This window comes from Schistocerca serialis, chromosome 8 (genome assembly GCF_023864345.2).
Source record: "Schistocerca serialis cubense isolate TAMUIC-IGC-003099 chromosome 8, iqSchSeri2.2, whole genome shotgun sequence".
NCBI lineage: Eukaryota > Metazoa > Arthropoda > Insecta > Orthoptera > Acrididae > Schistocerca > Schistocerca serialis.
The window spans coordinates 154,470,313-154,496,707 of NC_064645.1; the positions used below are offsets into that span (position 1 = coordinate 154,470,313).

Here is a 26,395-nt window from a genome sequence, read left to right on the forward strand (position 1 = left end):
TGACCACACTTGCTTCACTCTCCCAAATCCCAGTTTGCTACTGACACTGGCACATATCCTTTTCCATGCTCCATTCTTTGCTATCTTTTTTTAATCACTTCATTCTTCTTTTCCTTGTAAATGGTTTTGTTACTTCCAATTTATCATTCAGCCACCAGTTGAATGTGTTTCTCTTTTCTTCAACTGCCACTTCTATCTCCTGCGACCACCATTCTGCTGTACGGCTGTGGTTGTTTTCCCTTACGCCCAACACCTCTACTCACAGATTTAATTGCATCACAAGCAGCCAAAAAATTACACTAACAATAAAAGGAATAGAACACAAAACTATCATAGCCAAGATAGACTCAACATCCTCAGTAGAACAAATTTATATGGTTACTAGTTGCATGGGTAGAGATGAGATTGAAATAATGTACTATGACATATTTATTTATTTACTTATTTAGACTGATCAGATTAGGGCCATCCGGACCTCTCTTACATCAGACCAGTGTTCCACACATGCAGCATTTCACACATCAGAGTTACATCATGACAATAGTTTTAATAAGAAAATTAGATTACTCTAGTGACAATATGAATAAAGACTAAAGACTAAGACCTAATAAAGTAAATGCTGGCAGTATTTTTACAACAGGTGCGATACATACAGATTATGATAAAAGCAATAATAATAACAGTAAAAAAAATCAAATAATAATGATGACCATGAGAAAAATTGGCAATAGTAATGAAGATTTGTGCAGATGTACATTGATATCTTGGTGTGTAAAGTAGATGTTTACTAGTATAGCGAGTTTTGGGGAAGGGAGATTTAAGGAGGGGGAAAGAGGGAAGTAATGAGATGAAGTGCATTCATGTACAGAGGAAGGTATTACTGTTGCTTAAGTAGATACGTCATTAACTGTTTTTTGAAGCTGGACATGTTTTTAAGTTCTCTAACATAACGAGGGAGGATATAATTCTGATCGTTAATGGATAAGAAAATTCAGCTGCGATCGGAGACTGGAATTCAATAGTAGGAGAAGTAACAACAGTAGGAGAACATGTACTGGAGGAAAGAAATGAAAGGGGAAGCCACCTACAGAATGCAACTATCAGCTGAATTAAATCGAGCACTGCTGAGTGAATTAGTTTAGCAAATGAGACCCTGAAAATAGTTGGGTCTAGATGAGTTTTACTGTTTCGGAAGCAACAATAACAGATGATGTCCCAAGTAGAGAGGATATAAAATACAGACTGGCAATAATAAGAAAAGTCTATTTTGTAACAATGAATATAAATGGAAGAGTTAGGATCTCTTTTCTGAAGATATCTGTGTGGAGCATAGCCTATCCTTGTATGAAGTGAAATTTTAATGATAAACAGTTCAGTCAAGAGCAGAATAAAAGCTCTTGAAGTTTGGGGCTATAGAGGAATTCTGAAAATTTGATGGGTAGATCAGGCATCTAATGAGATGAGAAGATACTGGATCAAATCAGGGAGGAAAGAAATTTATGGCACAACTACTTCTGAGGCATCAACGACTCATCAATCTGATAACAGAAGGAAGTGTGCAAGGTATATATGGTATATGGAGACCAACACTTGACTCCATTAAACAAGTTCAAATGAATGTAGATTGCAGTAGTTATGCAGAGATGAAGATGCTTGCAATGGATTGATTAGCATGGAATACTGCATCAAACAGTTCTTTGTTAGTCACTTAGTTTGTTGAGATGCTGACCGAAAACAACAACAACAACTACTACTGCTGCTGCTGCTGCTGCTGCTGCCATTATCCTGCACAGACCAAAGAAATGCCCTGTAGAACTAACTATTTTATCACAGAGCATCTTATTAGTACAAAAGGTATATAGTTTATCTAGATTCAAAAACTGACTCTATATTAGCTGTAAAGCATGAGTAATGATCACTGTAAATAAGTCACTATCCTTGTTATACACTTGTTGCTCTAGAATAAATAAAGAGAAGGTCATGTAAGTTTGTTTAGTTAGTTGGTTGTGTGTTCCATCGATCAATCGCACGATACAGTAACCATTACGATGTGAAACGTGTCAAGTGCACAAGAAATGCACATATGAGTGTGTGTGTTGTGTGTGTGTGTGTTTTGTGTGTGTGTGTGTGTGTGTGTGTGTGTGTGTGTGTGTGTGTGTGTGTGTGTGTGTGTGTGTGTGTGTGTGTGTGTGTTTTTAAAAAATATATATATATATATATATATAACAATACAGTGTTATTTCTATTATTTACCCCATTCCCTTGAATGGCACAACATGCATATACTACATTCATAGATTTCTTTATTCATATTCAAGAATTTGTCCATGGTATAGGAGTTGTCAAGGAGATATGATTTCACTTTATTTTTGAAGCAATTACTGCTGTCATCACATATTTAATTTCATCTGGTAATCTGTCAAAAATTTTTATAGCAGGATATTTTACCCCTTTCTGTGCCAAAGACAGATTGAGTAAAGGATAGTTAAGTCTTTTTTTTTTTCTGGTATTATAATCACGAATGTCACTGTTGTTTTCAAACTGGTCCATGTTGTTAAGAACAAATTTCATTAGTGAGTAAATGTACTGTGAGGCCGTTGTAAGAATTCCCAATCTTTTCAAAAGATGCCTACAAGATGTGCGACTATGAACCCCAAACATTATTCTAACCATTTTCCTTTGAGCAGTGAATACTTTTGTCTAAGGGTTCAGTTATCCCAAAAAATTATTCCATATGACATCAGAGAGTAACTAATTAGTTACAGACAATAAACTGCATCTACTTAATATTACAAAAAATGTTGCATCCTTTTTCAAGGTTGCGTTTTTCTGGTAATTTCATTGTAACACATTTAACTTGAATACACAAATACTTTCTGACAGTTTAACGGCAGGAAATAATCAATACTAGAAGTTGCCTCATTTTGCCTTTGATAACTTCAATTGTTTTATACTCTCCTGTTGGTGTGCATTTGTGATGACTAGTAAACAGGATGACTGAATAAACAGTATGTGTGTAACAAAAATTAAAAAGAAGGATTTATATGAAAGACTGCCTCAAAATTTTGGAGATGAATCATAGTCAGGGGCTATTTCACTGTATGATATTAAGGTTGCTAAAAATGTTTCATTTAACAAAGTTGAGGGCATACAGACACAAAGACATTCTTCCTTGGATGTGTCCATGAAAGATCAAGAAAAGATTAACTACAGTAATGTCAGCTCCTCCCCACTGTAGAACTGATAGAAATACCGTATATCAAGTAAAATTCTTGGAGATGATGACTGTAAACATTTTTTTCTGAAAGTGACAGGTACAGGAAATAAAATCATGTTTTTATTGTATGTATATGAGCTGACATTACTTACCTTGATATTTCCGCTTTTAAATTTGTTATAGTTTCACTTAGATGTGTTACTACATTAGAATGGACCACATCAACACGTTTTGGTAGTTCTTTCTCTCCTTCAGAACTATCACAATTCACTCCATTAGCACCAGTTAAACATTTTCCTACAAGAACTTTCGCAGTCACTCCGTCATTTGAAAACTGTTCACTTTCTTGTTGAATACACACATTATTGCTGTCGTAAACAATGTGTGGAGACGCAACGCAGTCACTCTCCTGCAACATTTCATTATTTTCAGCATTAACATTAGTACTAAAAAAGTGTCTGCTTTCGGGTGATGGACTTAACCTTTCTAATTTTTCTGAGTCGGCATCACTAACATTACACTTGTTATTCGAATTCAGCGGATTAATGTTTGCTGATGGATTTACGGATAGGTCAGCTTTTATCTCTTCATTCTTTTGGTCTTCATACGACGCCAATGTGATGAATTCTGGTGAAGAGTTAGAAGTACTGTTCGGGTTATCTGTTTCACTTCGATCATGCTGAGAGTTATTACTCCAATTTAATGCAACCATTTCTGGTGACGAATTACCTGAAATGTCTGACTGTTCTTTACAATTTTCTGAATTAGCATGTAATGTCATGATTTCATTGTATTCATTATTTTCTTCACGACAGTGAGACATGTTTCATTTCAGCTAAAAACTAATATTGTAGGCAGCTTACATGCTGTACACTCGTAGGATAACATTACTAGAAATATTTTAAATCCATTAAGCACTTCGGCAAACGCTAATTACTTGTCTTTCTGCTGCCCTATTGTGATGTCAATACGCTACCATTACGAATTATATAATAACCTCCGACCAACGATGGGCACAGTAGTTTGCCACATTAACACACTACATCTACCTTTTGTGAGAGAAGAAACTTTCATTTTTTTGTCCTAAACTGTAACGTAAACATAACCTACATACTAAGTTTTGACAGCCAGAGATGCAGTTCATTGACTGCCACCCTGATGACGTCTACGGTGCTTAGTCGACATCTGTCGATAGTCTACAGTTCCCACCAGCGTTTTCTTTTTATGTAGCTCTTTGACACTCATGACGGATTAAAAAAACAACGTAAAACATAACTTAAGCATCGAGGTTTAGATTATGGAACTGGAAAACGAACTAAACAGTTAAAATACTATTTTTCATCACCACTTGCGAATCAACCGAAAAGTGCGGTACGGGTCGTTGGCCTTGCCTCGTGGCTGTGTTGTGTTACTAGAACCGGCATGCCGAGCAGTATAAGCATGAAAATGCTGTTTCCGTGGGGAAGAAAATAAAAACCTTACCAATGTGAACTGTCCTTGGGTTACGTGATGACGATATTCTGTGTCTTCTGCGAGAAAATTATTCTTGCAGCAGGTCAGGCCAACGTGCTGTCGGTCCAGGCCACGGACGAGCCGGTTGCAGGATTGTCCCGCCTTCTCATGGAATCTGTCCTGTAAGAGCGGAATGTCTGTGTTCTTGTGTAGCAGGGGAGTCGAGTATTCTCTCAGAAGACATAGCGCAGTCTACAGGGCTCGTTTCTGGAGCTTTTGTACCGCTGAGAATAAGGGGCTTTTTCGCCACACAACAGCTGCATATTCCAACACTGGTCGCACCAGTGTTAGGCACAGCGTGATGTCGTGTTGCAGCAGCAGTGTCGACTGTGGGTTCAGCGGAGGGTAGAGAACGTGAAGGCGCCCTATGGCTCTGCTTCTGACGTAACAGATATGAGGCGCCCAGGAGAGTCGATGGTTTAGGGTAACACCTAGGTACTTCACCGTCTTGCTCCATAGGACAGGTGCTCCCAATATTCCGATGGGCGGAATACCTGGCGGCAGCATTCTTCGGGTCAAGATCGCTGCCTGGCTCTTCGCTGCGCTGAATTTCAGCCACCATTTCGTTGACCATGAACCCAAGGCGTTGCACCCGAGTTGGCGATGGTGTTGCAATGTGCTCGCATTCATGCTGCGTGTGTACAGCGCTGTGTCATAGGCGTAAAGTGACAATTCGACATGTGCCACCGGTGGTATGTCGGCAATGTACAGTGAGTACAGCAAGGGGACGAGCACCGACCCCTGTGGCTCCCGAGCACATATCTGTCGGTCTGTGGACGTACCATCGTCTGCTCTGACGTGGAACATTTGCTCCACTAGGTAGGATCTGAGGAGGACTGCTTGCGTCGCGGTATCCCGAGTGCAAAGAGTTTGTACACGAGACTGTTGTGCCAGATGCAATCGAAGGCTCTGGACATATCGAGGAACACAGCTCCAAGGTATTCTCTTGTTTTCAGTGCTCTCATCGCTGGCTCTACCAGTTTCAGCAGCTGGTGAGGGGTTGAGTGGCCGCTAAGAAAACCAAATTGCTTATCTGGAATTACACCCTCTTGGCTGATGTGTTCCATCAGCCTTTTCACATACAGCCTCTCGAAAACTTTCGAGACAGATGGGAGCAGACTAATAGGTCGGTAGCTGGCACAGTCTAACATAAGAGTCGTGACACTTCACCTCGATTTTGTTGCCTACCGCGCCAGCAGCGCGCCAAGCTTAAACTGTGAGTTCGGCGCGATCGTGAAAGGGAATAGTGGTTCTTCGTTTTGATTTCTACAATGGTTTTTACAAGCGGGACAGTTTGTAGCACAATAAATTGCTGCAACAACAGGAAGAAGACACCACAGCTGTCTTTTTTAGGTTTCCTAAGGATCCTGAGAGGTATATACCATCATGTTACTAAACTGTATCGTCAGGATTCACTTGCAAACTATATGTGTATTAATGATTAATGTTTCGTTTTAGGAACAGACGAGAAAACCTTATGAAAAAAGACCCAGTTTACTTCTATAATAATATTAGGTTTTGTTCACTACAATTCGAACAAAACCAGTTCATGAACGAGGACAATAATAAACTCGTGTGTAATGCAGTACCCACAATCTTTGACATCCCCAATAAGCCGCCTCAACTGACGGTGAAGAGGAAACTGACACAAAGATTCGACAATCTATCGAAAGCTGTAAAACAGTCATATGACACAGAAGCAGCCAGTTCAGCTCTCCATGTATCAGTTCGAGATTCGTGTGAATCGTCAACACAGACATGCTTTGACGATGAAGTGGTTAGATTAAGTGTAGTTATCCGTGTCTTACAAAAGTGTAATGTTTGGTATGTATTTCATTCACTTCTGTTGTTAGTCACTTAATTTTCCTTGTTTCCATCGTATGATCACATTATTTTGTTAGCACCTTGTTCACTGACAGATTGGTGGAAATTATTCAAGTATTTGGTTTTGCGTGAAATGTAATGTAATTAGCTCATTATAATGTTTTCAACATATTTCACCCACTATTTGGCAGTTGCTTGTCCCACTTAGAATAATATAAAGATGAAGGTCGTAGTTGTGACAACAGGCGACAATGACAAACACAGCAGGCCTACCGAACGATAAATGAGCTGTCGATCGCTTTTGCATGTAGAGATACATGTCTGTGCTTCTTACCTGTGAATCTGTGTGTTTATATTATTTTGATATCAACGAGGTTAGCTGCAATTCTATCCAACGTCACAAGTGATCATCACGAATGTGTTGTAGCTAGCCACTCGATTAATGATTTTTGCCCATACTTGCGCTTATTTTAGAATCATTTTTAGAAATATATATGCCTTCTGATACTACAAAAACCCTTGGAGGCAAGAAAACAATTCAAATATTTCGGAAATTGATGCAAAACAAACATTATGCTTACGACGCGTCTGATGTTCACCTTACTCGCCGCTTGGAGCGCTAGTGTCGCTCCATCTGTCAAAGGGTAACAACATTTACAGCAGTGTGTGTCGCGACTGTTATGTTATACTGTGGTAGTTGGTGACCTGACATGGATCTTTGACAGGCTTCGGGATTTCCACAACTTCAGCGTGTTTCCATGTTGCCGGGTAGCTACTTGTGTGAAGAATCTCGTTGAACACGCCAGCTAAATGCTGGTGTGCTCCTGATGGGAGGTTCTTCAGCAGTTGATTGTTTATTCCATCGTTGCCTACTACCTTCCTTCTGTTCAGGGAACGAGGTTCAAATGGATCGTGTTTGGAGAGCGCATTTTAAAGCATGTGCTGGCAGTCTCTAGTGTAGATGTTTCGAAGCTGCTTTTGAGTCAGTGACTGGACTGGTACAGTGTTGTTTGTCATGTGTTTTGTATTACTTGTCTCCTTCGTACTAAAATTGTATTTTTGGTTCTTTGTTAGTGAGTTTGGCTACTGTGCCGGTAGTCATTGGAATTGTTATTCAAGCATTTTGTTAATGGTTGCAGGTTTAATTTTTGACTTGCATTTGTTATTAGTCAGGGACATGACGAGGCAAGTCCCTAGTAGGTCATTCCATGCTGAATTGGGTGATTATGTGGCGACAACGCTGAAATTCCTTCAGTTGTATGGGCTGCAGGCGGAGAATGTAATTTTGTGGGCGATTTATAACTTTCGAACGAAAGACGAAAATGTGACAGTTTTTGGCAATCTGTTCATAGGAGCTCCTGAGAAGTGTAAGTTGGGCAGTCACGATTTTTTTTTGTTAACTTATTATTGTTTTCGTTTTAATTTTTAGTATGTGTGTGTGTGTGTGTGTGTGTGTGTGCACGCATTTTGGCTAATTTTGGTTTATTGTAAGAAGTTTGGTTAGGTGAATTGGTCATGCCGCTATAGCAGAAACTTAGTCACATGACTAGATGCAACCACACTCCAATTAAAGCAGCACACTTTGTTACTTCACAGTGCAAGCTTGGTTGCTTGGATGGTGAGCGCAGAAAATGTCTTCACTGCCAGGCGGTACGACTTGTGGTTAACGTGATTAAACTTGTTGTCGATGAGAAAGAGTTTGGATTTATTGTTCTAACAGAGAAGGTGATGGACATGGAGTCCAGCAGAGTAGAATTCAAGTTTCTATTCCAAAGAAGAAGAAGTGAGATGCTCACAATAAGTATTCCATTGACGATATGGATAAATGTTTTATAAGGCAGTAATTTCCACACTGTTATAAACAAAATAAATATATATCAACTTTGCAAAAACTAAGCAGTCTTTGTTGCACAGAATTGAATTTCAAGGCTAGCAAGGAAACTCAGAAAAATTGTTCTGTCTATTGGATTTGGTTTTAAGAGGTACCAAAATAAACATTCTGTTACATGTGAACAAGACAACGGAGTTGGAAAAGGGCACAGTACATTAGGTTTCACAGAAGAATGAGACATCAGAATCTAAGCAGCCAATGGTTTACTTAGAAGAAACATTGATTTGCACTCTTTACATCATAAATAAATGTTGACAAAGTGACTGTGCATGGAGTCTTGTCAAACAAAAGTGCCAGTCAGCATTTAATTGTGACACATACAAATGGTGACATGGTTTAACTCCAGTTACACTTCTCGCATTTGAATCAAAAACCATAACATCAGACAAGTACTCGAAAATGGGCTGTAAAACTTTTCAAAAATATACACCATTTCAGTTTATACTAGACTTACCTGCAAGAAGTATTACCACTTTTGACAGTGCCCCACATCACAATAAGCAGAAGCATAAAACCCATCTGCTAGTCCTTTAAAGAGTGAAATACAATTCTGGCTGTCAAATAACAACATATATTATGAGCCAGATCTATACAAAGCCGAACTTTTGGTATTAGTTAAGGAGGACTAACTTTCTCCTGTTTGTTACAAAGACAAAATTTTACAAGAAAATATATTTGTACTCCTCCAACGCCTTCCACACTATTCAGACCTAAATCCCATAGCACTGATTCGAATTACAGCAAAAAATAAAATCCATTGTCTGAATATGTCAAGTACCTTGCTGTCAGAGCTAGAAAAAAATCTTGGAAAGGTGAGCGGCCGCCATGTCAACATTATGGAAATTCACCTGTTTGCAGGTGCCCACCAACTGTTAGCAAAATATGAAATAGACAGTGATGAGGCTCCTACTTGCTTTTTAAACTGTTTATTATTTTGATGAAATGGTTTTGTGTGGAGTAAAGGAAGTATTGTGCTAAGTCTTTCCTTTATTTGTTAGAAAATAACCATTTTTATCTTTGAAGAAACAAAATGCACAAATCCTGAAATATTTGCTGAACTAAGAAAACAGGAAGAATTAGTGACTTTGATACTATCCTTCATAGCAGGGTCATTTGTAAATTATTACACCCACTTTCTCTTACTGGCAAATGCTCTCATTGATAATTACTTACTGGTGTCAAAATATACAGTAACTCACAAGGGGAGTGGAGGGGAGAGAAGGGCTGGGATTGAAAGTTTGAAACAATCTATAAAGTGGCTGGCAAAGAAAAAACCTAATATGATGATTAAAATGATGTGACCAAGGATTAGAAATTGAGTAATTACAATTTATTGAATAAAAATAATAATCACTGTCAATTTGATAGAGAATAAAAAAAATTTTCAAGGAATATGAAGCAATTCAAACCTTTTGGTTGTCATGAACATATTTCAAAACCCTACGCTATGCCTCAACTCTGGACAAGTATATTAATTAAAATGCTGTAGATTCTAGAGCAGCACACGAGATACTTTTTTCATTACTCCCACTGTCTTTACCCACCTGGAATACTTTTAGCCATTATAAGTGCCCAAAAAGTTTGATTACACCCCCTCCCCCCACACACACATGCACGCAGATATATAAATATAAATACAGAGACACTGATAATCTCACTTCACAAAGTAGACTATATCCTAACAACAGATTTACATAATCCATTCATGTTAGACAAGCAACACACAGAAAGCAATGTTTGATTGGGTTAGCAAAACGGATTTTGACAGTGGACATTTCATTTAGATTTCAAAATTAGATTTTTGTCTTCAGCAAATCGTCTCAATCGTAAATTCAGTGATAGACGGATGGTGTGCGACACCACTCCCCTTGTAAGAACACTGGAGTGTACGCCAGCTCTGCTATACTTCCCTTTTCTTATTTCTGAGACGTAAACATAATGAGGTGGTGAAATTACCACTTCGCTTTTCTGAGTAATATGTGTGTTTAATATATGTGTGTGATGGTGTTTTGAGTGAATGCAGAAATTGTTATTAATGGATTTTTTGGTGAATTTGTGGCTTATATTACTAGTTGCAGTTTATAATTAAAAATTAAAATTGATAGGTATCATGGAGTTTTTTCTAACTGTTTTCATCCAGTTAGGATGGTTTTTCAGAATCATGGATTTTGTTCTAGCTGTTTTGGTTAAGTGATATTTTCAATAATTGTCAGTGCAGCAAGTTATAGCTATTCAGCTTGGTAAAGCAGCCATAAAGATGAAGTGAAGTTTTCAATAATTTCTGCAACGAGTTGTGATTTTTTGCTATCATGAAATTTCTTCAAACAATATAGGTCAAGTGATGCTTCTCATACAAGTTTTTGGAATGAGTTGATGTTTTGTGCTATTGTGGACTTTGTTTTAGCTTATAGGTCAAGTGCAGTTTTTGATTCCAATTTTTTGTAGGTTTATTTGCGTATTATTAGTGTGTTTTGTGTATGTTGGTATTGTAGAGTTCAGTTTATCTATTTAGATTAACTGAAATTAGCAGTATCAGTTTTGTGTAGTTCATGTAATGTTGGTCTATTGGAGTTTTGCATAACTTCTTGTTTATGTGAGTATTTTATGTTAGGAATGTTGTTTCTTTTATTTGTCCCACCCAAAACCCCTAATTCAAAAAAGTTGCCCAATTTGTTTCATGTTCTTCTTCGAATTATTTTGATTGTATTTTGTATAATGGGATTGTTTTTGTCTGTTTGAATCTCCAGTGTGTGATGTCATTGTAGCAATATTGCATAAGGGTGAAATGGCAGTGTCCATCACCTTGATTATATCATATATCAAAACTAATGATCAGAATCTGATGCTTCAGTATTTCTATGTTTCTAATTATTTGTAGTTTGGATCCCTATGATGAATTCGTTAATTTCATTATTGAAAATAAAATTTAGTAAATATTCTTAAATCATGTTTCCACAGGCAACAAACTTGTATATGCAACCCCCCTCCCAACCTACCCCTACAAAAGCAGTGAAAAATCACATATGCATCCCCCACCACTGTAGCTGCCATGACTGTCAGTAAAGTTAAAAACCATTTAATGTAATGGCACCAGGCACCTTCATTACTGCTCAAGAGCTTCAGCTGCTGTTACTGGGTGGATCTGCTTGTCAGCTCACTATTTTGTATCTATGGGCTAATGATAAAATGCTAAAGAAAAGTAATTTATTTATATACAGGGTGTACATAAAGTCTGGGAACACTTTCAGTTATCTATTGCACAAGAACCAAACATTGTACAGATATCATACATATGTCATTCTGAAGAGAAACCCTGAAAGTTTCTTTCATGTATGCTGCCACAGTGTAGTTTGGTAATTTGCCGATAGTCTGCGATAGTTGCAAACATGGCGAGTTCAGGGGCAGAGCGAGCTTTCTGTGTGTTGGAGTTCAACAAAAAGAAGTGTGCTGCAGTTGTTCAACAGATGTTTAGAACCAAGTATGGTAAGAAGCCACCAACAAGGAAGGCCATTTACCACTGGCAAAAACAAATGCGTTACGATGGGTTGCTTGTGCCTGGCAAAGAGAAAGGTATGTCCCAGTGTAAGTGAAGTGAATGTGGAGTGCATACGAGAGACATTCATAAGGAGTCCAAAGAAATCAGTGCATCATGCATCCTGTGAACTCGAAATGGCTCCAATGACAGCGTGGAAAGTCCTGCAACAGAAGTTGTCTATGAAACCATTCACATTGGAGCTAGTGCAGAAGCTCAATGACGATGACAAAGACAAGCGTTTTGAGTTTTGTTTGCAGTTGCAACAACTGAATGAGGATGGGGATGGCATTGTTGATCGCTTAAATTTTACCGATGAAGCCACTTCTCACACTAATTGGAAAGTGAACAGGCATCTGGGGTACAAAGCATCCACATGAATGCATTGAATTTGAGTGTGATTCCCCATAGGTAAACGTTCTTTTTATCTTGTCACGTCGAAAACTGTACGGACAATTGTTCTTCACCAAGAGCACTGTCATTGGATATTTGGACATGTTGTAGCAATGGCTGATGCTTCACATGCAATCGGACAATTCGTTCATCATTCAGCAGGATGGGGCTCCACCCCATTTTCATTGTGAAGTTCGTGGGTACCTGAACACAGACCTGCCACATCGATGGATCGGCTGTGCTACAGAAAAGGACAGCTGTTTCATGAAATGGCCTCCCCGATCACCAGATTTCACTCCGTGTGACTTTCTTCTGTGGGGACACATTAAGGAACTGGTGTATGTACCACCTCTACCACAGGTTGTAGCAGAGCTCCAAGAGAGAAGACGGGAACTGCCACAGTCGATGATGCCATGCTGGGACACATATGCCAAGAATTCGATTACCGTATTGACGTCACTCATGGTTCACATATAGAATGTTCGTAAAAAAAAAAAAAAAAAAAAAAAAAAACTTTCAAAGTTTCTCTTCAAAATACAATATGTGTGACATCTGTACATAAATCTTGTGCAATAAATAATTGAAAGTGTTTCTGGACTTTATGTATGCCCTGTATAATGCATGTCACAATAAGAAAAGTACTTGTCTACTTTCATAGAAAATATGTAATATCTGTGAATGAAAAACTATGGTTGTAGTGTTTATGACATGGCAGGAATAGTTATTCTGTTACTAAAGAAAAACTTGTATCTATTGTGATTATATGACTTGACACCACCTTAGCTAATCTTGATATTCACAGTGCGTATTTTACATAAATGTGTACATGGAAGATGTTTGTATGGCGAAAAGGCTGTAAATCAATAAAGAACCAGTAATAATAAATACAACCTCTGTGATGTTCGACAATACTTTGTTAAGCATCTCCTGTTTCAACAACGAGTTTTACAGTTGCTTGTTTTTTAGTGCACACCAGTTCTTTGTAGTTAATGTGGAATCTTCAGATGTGATCAGTCTGAACAGTCAGTGTAAGGAAATACTTGAATGAAAGCCAATTAGTGTACTGAATTCCGTGGTTGTGTGTTGGAACAATATTGCACAGTAACTGTCAAGTAGGAAATGTTATCCAAGATTTAAGCATTCATGACAATGGAAGTTTATTCGAATCCTGTGGCATTATTTCTTTACTATAGTTCAGTAGTACCGTTCAACAAAGGGTATAATAAACTGTTAGTGGTATCTGAATCAATTAAGCTTAATGAATTTCGTCTGACCTATCATAAAATAATACTGATTGTGAAATGAGCCATCGTCAACAAGGTGATGAGTAGTTATCAATGTAGTGAACAATAAAGAGCAACTTCACATCTGGTGATGTGGTTGTTAGATGATGGCTTCATTGCAACCTTGGGAGACAGCTAATGCACCAGAACTACAGTAAATGGTGAGTATGCAGCTTCCCAGCATAGTGGCACCTCATTTTTCTATAGACAAGGCTGGAAAGGACTGATAATTTGTGAACTATAAACTGTGAATACGTGTCAGTTTTAGAAACAGTAGAGGATGTTCTACCTTTAACGCTGAGCGTTGACAGTGAAGATATTGCAATAAGAGTAGGCTATATCATTTTACAGGACAAGTGAACCGTAAATATCCATCATGAAAGCGATTTGGGATCCTTGTTAAATAGCTGTGGCTTAAATTGTGCTAGTAATGATTCTGAGGATCAGTGGAGGCTTCCACACCAATGAAAAAGTAACAATTTTTGAGCACATCAAGGCAATGAATAATGATCATTAACAGCAGACTGCTGATAAACATCAAACTATTGACATTAAACAGCAATTTTCTGACATAAATGATCTTAAACAGCAAAATAAAAAAAAATGATGAGCTTAAATGAATTAAATCAAGTGGAGGATAAATTCTAAAAGACTGCACATGAATTCCGAAATCGTTAGAAAAGTCGTGAATGAAGCTCACCAGTATGTTCACAGAAAAACAGGTTGAATCATGTAATGAAGTTACGACAGAATGTCCCAACCTCAAGTCAGATGTTGCAGCATTACAGTCTAAGTAAGACGAAGATCGTGTGCACAGTAAAACTGCACTCAGTAAGGTGGTAGATAAAAGAACTGTCGATCATTAAAATAGTGGCTGGTATACTGGAGCAATGCAGGGACCTAACTGTCAAATTTGAATACATGCTGGAACCTGATTTAGACAAACATATAATAGAAGACAAACTCAATACTATGGAACAAGGTAAATGTCATAGTGTGCTTAGTACAATGACAAACATGACTATTGTTACCAGTATTGGTACAAGCAAGTTTGACAAGCCAAACTTTTGTACAGATGTGGATCTTAGCTACTCTTCAATCCTATCTTGAAAACTGAAGACGAATAGTATCAGTCCATGGAGCAGCCTCCCAAGAGCAAAAATTGGAGCATGGATTGCCCCAGGGATCTGTCATAGTACCTCTCCTGTTCCTTTTCTGTGTCAACAATATAGGTTGTATCATACGACATTCCACAATTTGATGATGATACCACACTCTTTGCCAAGGGGAAAAGGGCTGAACAAGCTCTGTTGGCAGCAGACATACTCTTTGAAAGCATTAAAGAGTGGTTCATCGAAAATAAAATGGAAATGAATCAATAAAAAACACAACAAACGATATGTAGTCTCAGCAACATTGGCTGCCATGATAACATGAAGGCTGTCAAATTATTAAGCTTCATGATAGACAGCAAACTGCCAATGAAAAAGCACACAGAGCATGTGCATTCCAAGTTATCTTGTGTTACATGCCTGCTAAGAAAACTAAAAGGTATATTAACTGACCAGTACCTATTAACAGTTTCTTATGCACTCTTTCATAGCCATATTAATTATGGTCTGCTGTTATGGGGACACTCTGTAGGTTGTAAGGAGGTGTTAATGCTCCAAAAAAGCTGTCAGGATCATTACATCAAGTAAAAAACAGGAGAACTGCAAACCTATATTTACCAGTTTATGGATAATGACAGTATTCAGCCAATATGTGTTTCTATGCCTCAGCAGTGTAAAGGAAAACCAAGGTGATTTCAAAATGAGACAAGACATTCATAATCACAACACTTGCATCAAGTGAACATTGAAGTACCAAGTTGTCGTCTGACTGGAATGCAAGACGGTTTTCCAGTGGTAGCCTAAAAATGTACAATACAGTGGACCGAGAAGTGGAGTCTGCGCCACTAGGACTGTTCAAAAGGATAACTGCACAGGACTTGAAAGAACACCCATTATATTCTATTGGAGAATTTTTCAGTATTGGCCAAAGTGAATGGACAAAATAATATTGCCTTAATATGTTATATCTGCCCTTACTGTGAATACTTTTCTGTATGTTGTATAAAATTGTAACCCAATCTTATATATGTAACCCTGACACAGTCTGTCCAGTCACGACTGGTAAATGATGCAGACCTAGTAATAATAATAATAATAATAATAATAATAAAGTAATATATTTGGATGAGACTGTCAAAGAAACAGAAAACATAGAGGGTTTTCTACAGCACTACCCATTGTCTGTTCATAAGAGGTTAGCTCTCACAAGATACAACGTTGACAATCTATATATGACTGTATATCGAATTGAGGCTCTTGACACCAAAAACGATGGCATGAGAACAATCATTCTGATATAAGAAACAGAGACAATGAAGCACTGTAAAATTAGCATTCCAATGAGTGGTATTTCAAAGCACAGTGTGGAATAAATGGTGACCCAATTCCTCTTCGGGATTTGCAGAAAAACAGATTTTAATTTTGGATGTAGCCCACTCTGAAACTGAATATGTGGATGTGGAGTCAACTATAGCAATATAAATTAAGCACATAGACAACAGACATGGCATTATAGAAGACTTACTAAGAGAAGATGAGCAATGTACTAATGATGCTGTTATACTGATTGTTACAACAGAAGAATGCAGAGTTAATGTTAATATGTAATTGGATTTTGGCTTGGAGATGAGCGCCATAACAGAGTAATTATTTTAAGAGCTCAATTATTGTGTAAAGGTGCCTATTTTTTCTGGTAAACAGGCTAAGAATTGTAACTGCAGATTGGAATCGAATAAGTCAATCAGAGAACAAATTGTGTTGAAATATCGAAGAAAGGAGGATTAGGGATAATGTCCTGCTGACATTGAGGGCAATAGAGGTAGTGAAATACTGTGTCAGGAGAAGATTTTGAGCAAGTAGTTTCTGTTCTTCTGTTTTTGAGTGTTGGAATAAAATTTGGTACATGCTGGATGATGGAAAGATTTTGTCGATTAGATTTTACGGAAGGATAAGATTATGTGAGGAATCAGCAAGAAGAGATGAAGATACACTTTAAAGGTATTGTAGATAAAGATTTTGAAGGCACTGTGGGTGGGAATTTGTGTTTCATTAGTGACAAAGAAGATACAGGAGTTGGAACTCTGCAATTTCGAGGGAAAGATAATGATGTGAAAACGTGGGCTGACGTGAATGACATTGCTGCAGATATCCAAACGAATTAAGTAAATTAACAGAACTTACTGAGTATAAAAAGGAAGTGTTAAGAAAGCTATTGTGGTACCAGTACGATTTATTTTCGTCCCAGCCCAAAGTAATGAAAGGACGTGCTTTCAAATAAAAAGTAAAATATCATGAAGCATGTCGTATAAAATATTACTGTATGCCACCAGCCAAGAAGCCTTCCATTGAGAAGGAGATACAGAGAGAGCTAGATATGGGAAATCACCAGAAATCAGAGAGTGAGCTCAGCAGTTACATGCACGCAGTCATGAAGCCAAACGTAACTGTCAGAGCTGTACTGGATGCCAGAGCAATCAGCAGGTTCATTCCTCCACAATGGAACCAAGCCGAGAATTTGGAGGAGATATTACAGCGATTTAATGGCGTGATTTGTGCAGTTCAGTCATCACTGGCACTTAGTGGAAACTTTTATTGCACCATATTTCTTCACAACGATAGAATTTAAGAGAACCCATTTTGAACTGTCTTACATTCTGCCAACTTTATGGGAGCACTTCAACAAGTATTAGGCCAGGGCTACTTAAGTCCATCACTGCCTATCTTATAGATATTTTGACTGATTCAGCAGCTCGACATCTTATATTGTGTGCTAAGCGCATTTAAAAGATTTGGTGTCAGTGTAAACTTGGTAAAATTGGAAAGATGCATATAAGATTTCTCAGTCATGTTGTTATGCAAATAGTGATTGAACACGACCCACAGAATATGAAGACAATTGAGAACTTCCCTGTAGCTACATATCGGAAATAGTTAAAGGGTTATTTAGGATGCACTGCGTTTCACTGTCACTTGTTTGCTGGAGACAGTCTTTCGTCACTTCAGCTACTGAATTTACTGAAGAAAGAGGCAGTATGGACCTTGGGGAGAAGCAGCAGAAACTTTCTGAAAATATTCATTCCGACCACATTATTTGACACAACAGTTTTACCTAGGTTCAGATGATAACCAGTTTGGGATCAATTGTCATCCATTTCTAATGTATGAAGTCGATTGTCAAAGTGAGCATTGCACGACTGGCTCCACCAGCAAACCATTAACTGCATGAGAAAGAAGACACACCATTACTAAGCAAGAAATGTTGGCCATCGTTTGGAGTTCCAACAGTTTGCGATTCTATCTGCTTGGAAGAGATGTCATTGTGCACACAGACCACAATGCATTATCAGTTTTAATGACTTGTAAACTAACTCCCAACCACTTGATAAGCTGAGCACTCATACTTCAACAATACGACTTTGTAACTGAAATCTACCAGGGAAGGAGAATATTATTCATGATGCTCTATCACAGTTACTTGATTGTCTAGGGGTCGATTGTATAAGGCATTTAACCTTAGGTTACGACAGAAAATGACCTCATGTTAAGCATAAGTTGGAAATCGGCGTTGTATAAATATTAATCCCAGATTACATTGCTGTGAAATCGGATCGTATTTGACTGGCGAAAACTAGCAGTGCAAAATCAGGCTTAGATGTAACCGTCGGTTTATAGTATAGTGGCGTGACAAAACATCGCTTCTGTTTTTAGCAAATACAAATTGAAAAAATGTTAAGTAAGTATGTAACTGCGCCACTCCCACGCCGCTGATGCTCGAAATAATCTTTTTTTTTTCGATCTGTAAGGCTAAGTTGAAGAAATTCCCAGTACCGTGTGTACATAATGCTTAATCTCATAACAGTTCTTGGGAGATGGCTCGTAATTTATGTGATTATTTCAAAGGCATTTTATGGACACTTACCAGCAGAAAAAGAATTGAAAATCCGAAATATTTGCAATGAACAGTTAAGTGTGAGAGTTTTGATGCAGCCAATAAGAGTTCAACATATATATACTCATGCTCATAAATTAAGGATAATTGCAGAATGTGGTGCCACACAACGTGGCTCTACACAAAACTGGCGCTAACACCATAGGCACATAGGGAACACACACAACACAGATCTGTAAGTCCACAGTATTGGTGATAAGATGAGAAAACCAGAAACACACGTGCTACAAAACGCCACTGTTTCCTGCACATGAACCCCGACATCAATATGGGATATAATCATCATTCACACGTAGACAGGCCGCACAACGAGATGGCATACTCTGGATCAAGTGGTCGAGCTGCTGCTGGGGTATAGCCTCCCATTCTTGCACCAGTGCCTGTCGGAGCTCCTGAAGTGTCGTAGGGGTTTGAAGACGTGCAGCGATATGTCGACCGAGAGCATCCCAGAAGTGATCGATGGGGTTTAGGTCTGGAGAACAGGCAGGCCACTCCATTCGCCTGATATCTTCTGTTTCACGGTACTCTGCCTATGGCAGCTCGGTGGGGCTGTGTGTTATCCATTAGGAGGAAGGTGGGACCCACTGCACCCCTGAAAAGGCTGCATAATGACGTCCCGATACACCTGACCTGTTACAGTTCCTCTGTCAAAGACATGCAGGGGTGTACGTGCACCAATCATAATCCCACCTCACACCATCAAACCATGACCTCCATACAGGTCTCTTTCAAGGACATTAAGTGGTTGGTATCTGGTTCCTGGTTCACGCCAGAGGAAAACCCGACGAGAATCACTGCTCAGACTATACCTGGACTCGTCCGTGAACATAACCTGGGACCACTGTTCCAATGACCATGTACTGTATTCTTGACACTGGGCTTTACGGGCTCTCCTGTGACCAGGGGTCAGTGGAACTCACCTTGCGGGTCTCTGGGCAAATAAACCATGTCTGTTCAGTCGTCTGTGGACTGTGTGTCTGGAGACGACTGTTCCAGTGGCTGTGGTAAGGTCCTGAGCAAAGCTACCTGCAGTACTCCGTGGCAAACCGCGGGCACTGATGGTGACATATTGGTCTTCTTGTCGTGTTGTGCACTGTGGACATTCCGTACTGTAGCGCCTGGAGACGTTTTCCTGTCACTGAAATCGTTACCATAATCTTAAGATCACACTTTGTGGCACATGGAGGGCCAGTGCTACGACCTGCTGTGTTTGACCAGCCTCAAGTCGCCCTAGTATTCTACCCCTCATAAAGTCATCAATATGTGTTCTTTGAGCCATTTTCAACACACAGTCACCATTAGCACATCTGAAAACGTCTGCACACTTACTCGCTGCACCATACGCTGCCATGCACCAACACACCTCTGCGTATGTGGACTGCTGCCAGCGCCACCATGTGACGACCGCAGGTCAAATGCACCGCATGGTCATACCCCAAGGTGATTTAAACCCACAAACCGCCAACCAGAGCGTTTTCCACCGTGTATCAGTATTATCCTTAATTTATGAGCAAGAGTATATATATATATATATATATATATATATATATATATATATATATATATATATATATATACATATATATATATATATATAACTATTCGTATTAAATTTTTGATTACCAAACATGTCATGAAACTGCTACCACGTTTCCATATGTGATGGTCAATAGAATGTAAGCAAGCATGGTGAGCCTTCTTACTTGGTTATTGCCGGCTGTGGGGCTGTCGTAATGTATGATGTCCAGCTGTGCACTTGTTCAGGTTGTGGCCAGGAAGGTCACCGCCATTCTGAATGTGTCGGATGTAGACTAGTTCAAGCATTTATTAATATAACACTAACCATACAACAATTCGTCAAGCATTTCGGTGGCTCAGAGGACAGTCTGCCTTTGACAGTGGTGGGAGCACACCTTGTTTGGGCCGGCCAAAGTAGCCGTGCGGTTAAAGGCGCTGCAGTCTGGAACCGCAAGACCGCTACGGTCGCAGGTTCGAATCCTGCCTCGGGCATGGATGTTTGTGATGTCCTTAGGTTAGTTAGGTTTAAGTAGTTCTAAGTTCTAGGGGACTAATGACCTCAGCAGTTGAGTCCCATAGTGCTCAGAGCCACACCTTGTTTGCATCTTGCCTGTTGTGCTGCTTGTCAGCGAATGCGTGTTTGTTTACTTCCACTTAGCAGCATGCCTTCTTGTCTGAATTCATCGACTATCATGGCATTTTCCTATCGCCAGTCCACGATTAAATTAACTTTTCCATCGGATCATGAATGACCAAAAACATATAAAGCAGAAAGGATTATATGGGACGAAATTCGTCTCCCGCCAATAGGTGTTCTCGCAATTCACTTTTCTATCTTTAGCACCACTGTGTACATAAAGCTAGTGAATTAAGAGCTGTGCGCCGAGGTTTTGCTGCGCCATGACACCCAACTCAAGTTCTGATACTCTGATGGCCATATAAAGGCTGTCACTCTTGATCACTCTGGTTTTGGTTTCCAATCGTCGATAGTTTTCGAACTCTCATTTGAAGAGCTATCGGACGTTGTGGTGGCCTCCTTTAAACCTTATAGCAACAACGTCAGTCACTTTGTTGAAATGTAGAACATTTTTGAAACCTTTCATGTCCTGAAGAAACACTTTCCTTCTTACTTGGTTATTGCCGGCTGTGGGGCTGCCGTCATGTATGATGGTCACCCGTGCACTTGTTGACGCTGTGGCCATGAAAGTCATGTCCATTCTGAATGTGTCTGATGTAGACTGGTTCAACGGTCAATGCAAATACTACTCGTGTGAGACATAAACTGGTATTACTCCATGAAACGCTGTATGCTATGGACACTGATATTTCCCTCCTTCAGGAGGTGCATATTGCAACATTTTGTGCTCCCTACGTCTTTACAGCACACATCTCCCACACTTCCCCTACTGGTAGTGGATGGTGATCCTCTTATGTGACAGTATGCTTGCTGCTACCGTTGCTTATCTCCCTGATGCCATAAGTATGGCTCTCACATATAGTGGTGTTAGGATCTATGCACCACCTGGTTTGGGTCACCACTGTGAGCTATACACTTCTTCCCTGAGACAGTCACGCCTCACTTCCTGGGTTATCAGGATATCGTAATCATGGGAGGTGACTTCAACTCAACCCAGGTGCCCAAAGACCAACTGCCATGTGACTCTCCATGCACAGCACTAGCAGCAAGTGTCCAGCACCTCAGCCTTGTGGACTCTTGGGGTCATGTTCATGGTGATCGCCAGGATTTACGCATTTCACTAGCCAATCTTCCATTTGCCTCGATTGTGTTTATATCTCTCGATCTCCCGCAATGTTGTCAGTGGGGAGCAGGCTGATGCAGTCTGACCCATTGCATTCTGTGACCATGACGTGCATACATCTGTGCCATCAGCTTCTGCTGCCAAAGGGTGTTGCACACCATGGAAATTGAACATGATCCATCTTACTTCACTTGGCTTCTGGTGGCTCATCGTTACCATGTGGACAACCTGTCGTTGACACTGTGATGTGTATCACTCTGCGCTGTCATGATGGGGTCCTCTGCACAAAGCCTGTTCTCTGCAAGGCCTTGATTGGTTATGGAAGGGAGGTCGCAGCGTGGTAATGATGACTCCAGGATTTCTATTTCACCATTCTCTGGGATTGTACTATGATGCTGTGTTAGCCAGAGCATTAGGTGATGGTGAATTGTGCCAAGGCAAAGCTCACAGCCCTCTCCCAGCATCACGTTGAAGGAGCTATGGTCAGTGTGCACACACACAATGGGTTAGTGCAGGTGAGTCATTCTGTGTACCACTTGATAGCGGAATGGTGTCACTGTTGGAGGACTTTAATTAACGATCTTATGACTGGTGATGGGCAAGTGTTTGATACCCAGTGTGATATAGGGCCTGCCCTCCATGCACGTTATGGATGCGCAAAAGAAAGAAAGCGGGCTACCTGGGCAATGTGGCACAGTGTGAGGTGGCTTGACCCAGAGCGGAAAATAACCCCTTGTTATCTAATGAGGCAGCACACAATGGAAGCCAGGTGGCTGCACGATTGGTGCAGCCCCATGTCTGCTGGCGAGCTGGAACGAACGAGACATTCATTGCCCACATTCGGTGCGCCAGATGGTGATGCGCTGTGCCGACAGAATCGAGGTACACGCCCTGCAATACATCACAAACGATTTTACACAAACTAGTTGGTATAAAAAATTGATTTTCACATTAGTTATAGCTTAATACGTCAGATTCATGGGGAAGTGTCCGCAATTTCGATAACGGTCATACTAAACGTGATATTAGCATCTAAGAGGACACTGCGTGAAATTCGAAAAGTGAAATGAAAAATAGAGGTCCCTATAACTTTGTGTTTGGTGCATATTACAGCATATGAATGAAATTTGGATAAGACATTGAATTTTTCTTTAGACTTGCGAGGAGGTCTCTATCTGTCTCCAGTCTCAGTAAAATATCGTTTATGTAGCACGCTCACTTTGGACCGCATGCGCGTGAGAATGAAATACTCGTAATATCCCCTATATATATATCCTAAACCCGTCGAGATATCGATATGAGATTTTTGCAAGTGATAGGACACAAAGTGGAGAGTATTTTGCTATATGGTTATATGGAACTTTCTTATCTACTACAGTATATCATAAGCTATGATTTTTATTTTGTTTTTTCAATCCAACAGTGTAATGCTTTTAAGAGTCCTCGACAGCTATTGGAAAGAAAATTTGCTAGTACGAAAATAAACATGAAGTATCTTCTTTTATGTTACTGCACACTGGAACAAAGATATTTCCATAAGCTACTGATCTCTCTGGTTGCCAACTGCATGTTTAATAGGACACTGTTTCAGAATTAAGTCGCTGTGGCTACTACAAGGTGCGTTTGTCCAAAATACATGGTGTTTTGGCAAAAGAAGTAAAATTAAACTTGCCAACAAGGGAAACATAGCTTCTTTAAATGAGAAAAGTTAACGATTTAGACAAAAATAACTCGTCAATTTTGGTAGAATCCCTTAACCCATCGTCTTGTCGATAGTGCACGACTGGAATGGAAACTTACCAAATATGAAAATAATTTACAGAAAATAGTGCACCATCTTTTTGCACTTTTCAGAGTGAATTGGTTATCTTCATCATCTTAATTGTCTTTTGATGTATTAAGGAGAGTTTATATTAATCTTACTGAGTAATCTCAAACGATTCAGAGAGTAATGACTATCATTTTTTGTGACTTTGTTATTCACAGATAAAGAGGCACAGAATTTGTTCTAATAGAACAATACTGCATTATTGATGCAGCGTAGAACTGACCTCATGAAACTCTTTTGTAACTCTGAAGCTGTAGACCCTCCACGCTGCCCTCCAATACTAAATTGGTGATCCCTTGATGCCTCAGAACATGTCCTACCAACCGATCCCTTCTTCTGGTCAAGTTGTGCCACAAACTTCTCTTCTCCCCAATCCTATTCAATACTTCCTCATTAGTTATGTGATCTACCCATCTAATCTTCAGCATTCTTCTATAGCACCACATTTCGAAAGCTTCTATTCTCTTCTTGTCCAAACTATTTATCGTCCATGTTTCACTTCCATACATGGCTACACTCCATACAAATACTTTCAGAAATGACTTCCTGACACTTAAATCTATACTCGATGTTAACAAATTTCTCTTCTTCAGAAACGCTTTCCTTGCCATTGCCAGTCTACATTTTATATCCTCTCTACTTCGACCATCATCAGTTAATTTGTTCCCCAAATAGCAAAACTCCTTTACTACTTTAAGTGTCTCATTTCCTAATCTAATTCCCTCAGCATCACCCGACTTAATTAGACTACATTCCATTTTCCTTGTTTTGCTTTTGTTGATGTTCATCTTATATCCTCCTTTCAAGACACTATCCATTCCATTCAGCTGCTCTTCCAAGTCCTTTGCTGTCTCTGACAGAATTACAATGTCATCGGCGAACCTCAAAGTTTTTATTTCTTCTCCATGAACTTTAGTACCTACTCCGAATTTTTCTTTTGTTTGCTTTACTGCTTGCTCAATATACAGATTGAACAACATCGGGGAGAGGCTACAACCCTGTCTCACTCCCTTCCCAACCACTGCTTCCCTTTCATGTCCCTCGACTCTTATAACTGCCATCTGGTTTCTGTACAAATTGTAAATAGCCTTTCGCTCCCTGTATTTTACCCCTGCCACCTTTAGAATTTGAAATAGAGTATTCCAGTCAACATTGTCAAAAGCTTTCTCTAAGTCTACAAATGCTAGAAACGTAGGTTTGCCTTTCCTAGGTATGTTACGAATATTTTCTCACGCGTGTGTTGTCGGAAGGAAACGGGCTAAAACATTTTATTTTTCCAAGATTAGACACAGATAAGAAACCTCCTCCCAATTCTAAAGAAAAATGCAATAGTATAGCTAAATGTGATTCACAGCAATATTTGGTGTAATATATGCACCAAATGCAAAATCATAGCCACCCATATTTTTCATTGCATAATTTTTCGAATGCCGTGCGAATATCACAATAAGTATGACCATTAGCGATATGATGTGCGCTTTTCCATGAAGCTGACATACAAAGCCACATATAGCCAAGGTAAAAATCAAAATTTTTTGTTGAATAGTTTCCGCAAAAATCGTGTGAGAAAGACTTCAGAGCTAACGGAGCTCGCGTGACATTGTATGTATAACGTGACTGCTGCACCTTGGCTAGCAGCTAACCAGCGTCCTCTGTGTGCATTTGTAGGCATGTGTGGCTGCGCTGGACAGCACGGTAGGTCGGTACGACGACTACCGGCTTTCTTTCCGTTCTTACGCTATGTTATATTGTACTCTGCACAACATTGCCACCCTGCCTACATACAGCGGTCTCCCGAACTTCCTTGCGGCTCGGTTCCTAAGGATGCTACGATGGATCTGCTTGCCGATGAAATGGAGGACGAAGTCCATGATGCTGTCCAGGCGGTTCTAATGAACGAGTCGCCTGCCCTGAACCTGACGGACTCCAACCGGAGTTTTATCGGACATTTCGTGCCCTAGTGGTGCCGGTGTGTCGGTTCCTTATATCACCTGTCGTGCAGATCCCAGATGGTTTCCTCGATGCTCTCCTCGCAAGGGAACCTCCCCATCGCACCCCCCTCAGATTTAGTTATAAATTGACACAGTGGATAGGCCTTGAAAAACTGAACACAGATCAATCGAGAAGACAGGAAGAAGTTGTCTGGAACCATGAAAAATATAAGCAAAATATACAAATTGAGTAGTCGTTGCGCTAGATAGGCAACAACAAGGACAACGTGAGCTGAGCAGTGCCGTGGTCCCGTGGTTAGAGTGAGCAGCTCTGGAGCGAGCAGTCCTTGGTTCGAGTCTTCCTTCGAGTGAAAATTTTACTTTCTTTATTTTCGCAAAGTTACGATCTGTCCGTTCATTCATTGACGTCTCTGTTCACTGTAATAAGTTTAGTGTCTGTGTTTTGCGACCGCACCGCAAAACCGTGCGATTAGTAGGCGAAAGGGCGTGCCTCTCCAATAGGAACCGAAAACATTTGATCGCAAGGTCATAGGTCAACCGATTCCTCCACAGGAAAACACGTCTGATATATTCTATACGACACTGGTGACGGCATGTGCGTCACATGTCAGGAATATGTTGTCG

The 26,395-nt window shown here is 39.7% G+C and overlaps 1 protein-coding gene across 1 annotated transcript in view; it reads right to left on the minus strand.

Moving 5' to 3' along the window:
* LOC126416059 (coiled-coil domain-containing protein 186-like) overlaps nucleotides 1–4,336 on the minus strand; it is a 197,924-nt gene extending 193,588 nt beyond the window's left edge. Inside the window, exon 1 of the mRNA XM_050083534.1 lies at nucleotides 3,370–4,336. Coding sequence (XP_049939491.1) covers nucleotides 3,370–4,040 — 671 coding nt within the window. The 5' untranslated portion in view covers nucleotides 4,041–4,336. The remainder of the gene's footprint in view (nucleotides 1–3,369) is intronic.
* Nucleotides 4,337–26,395: the final 22,059 nt, after the last annotated feature.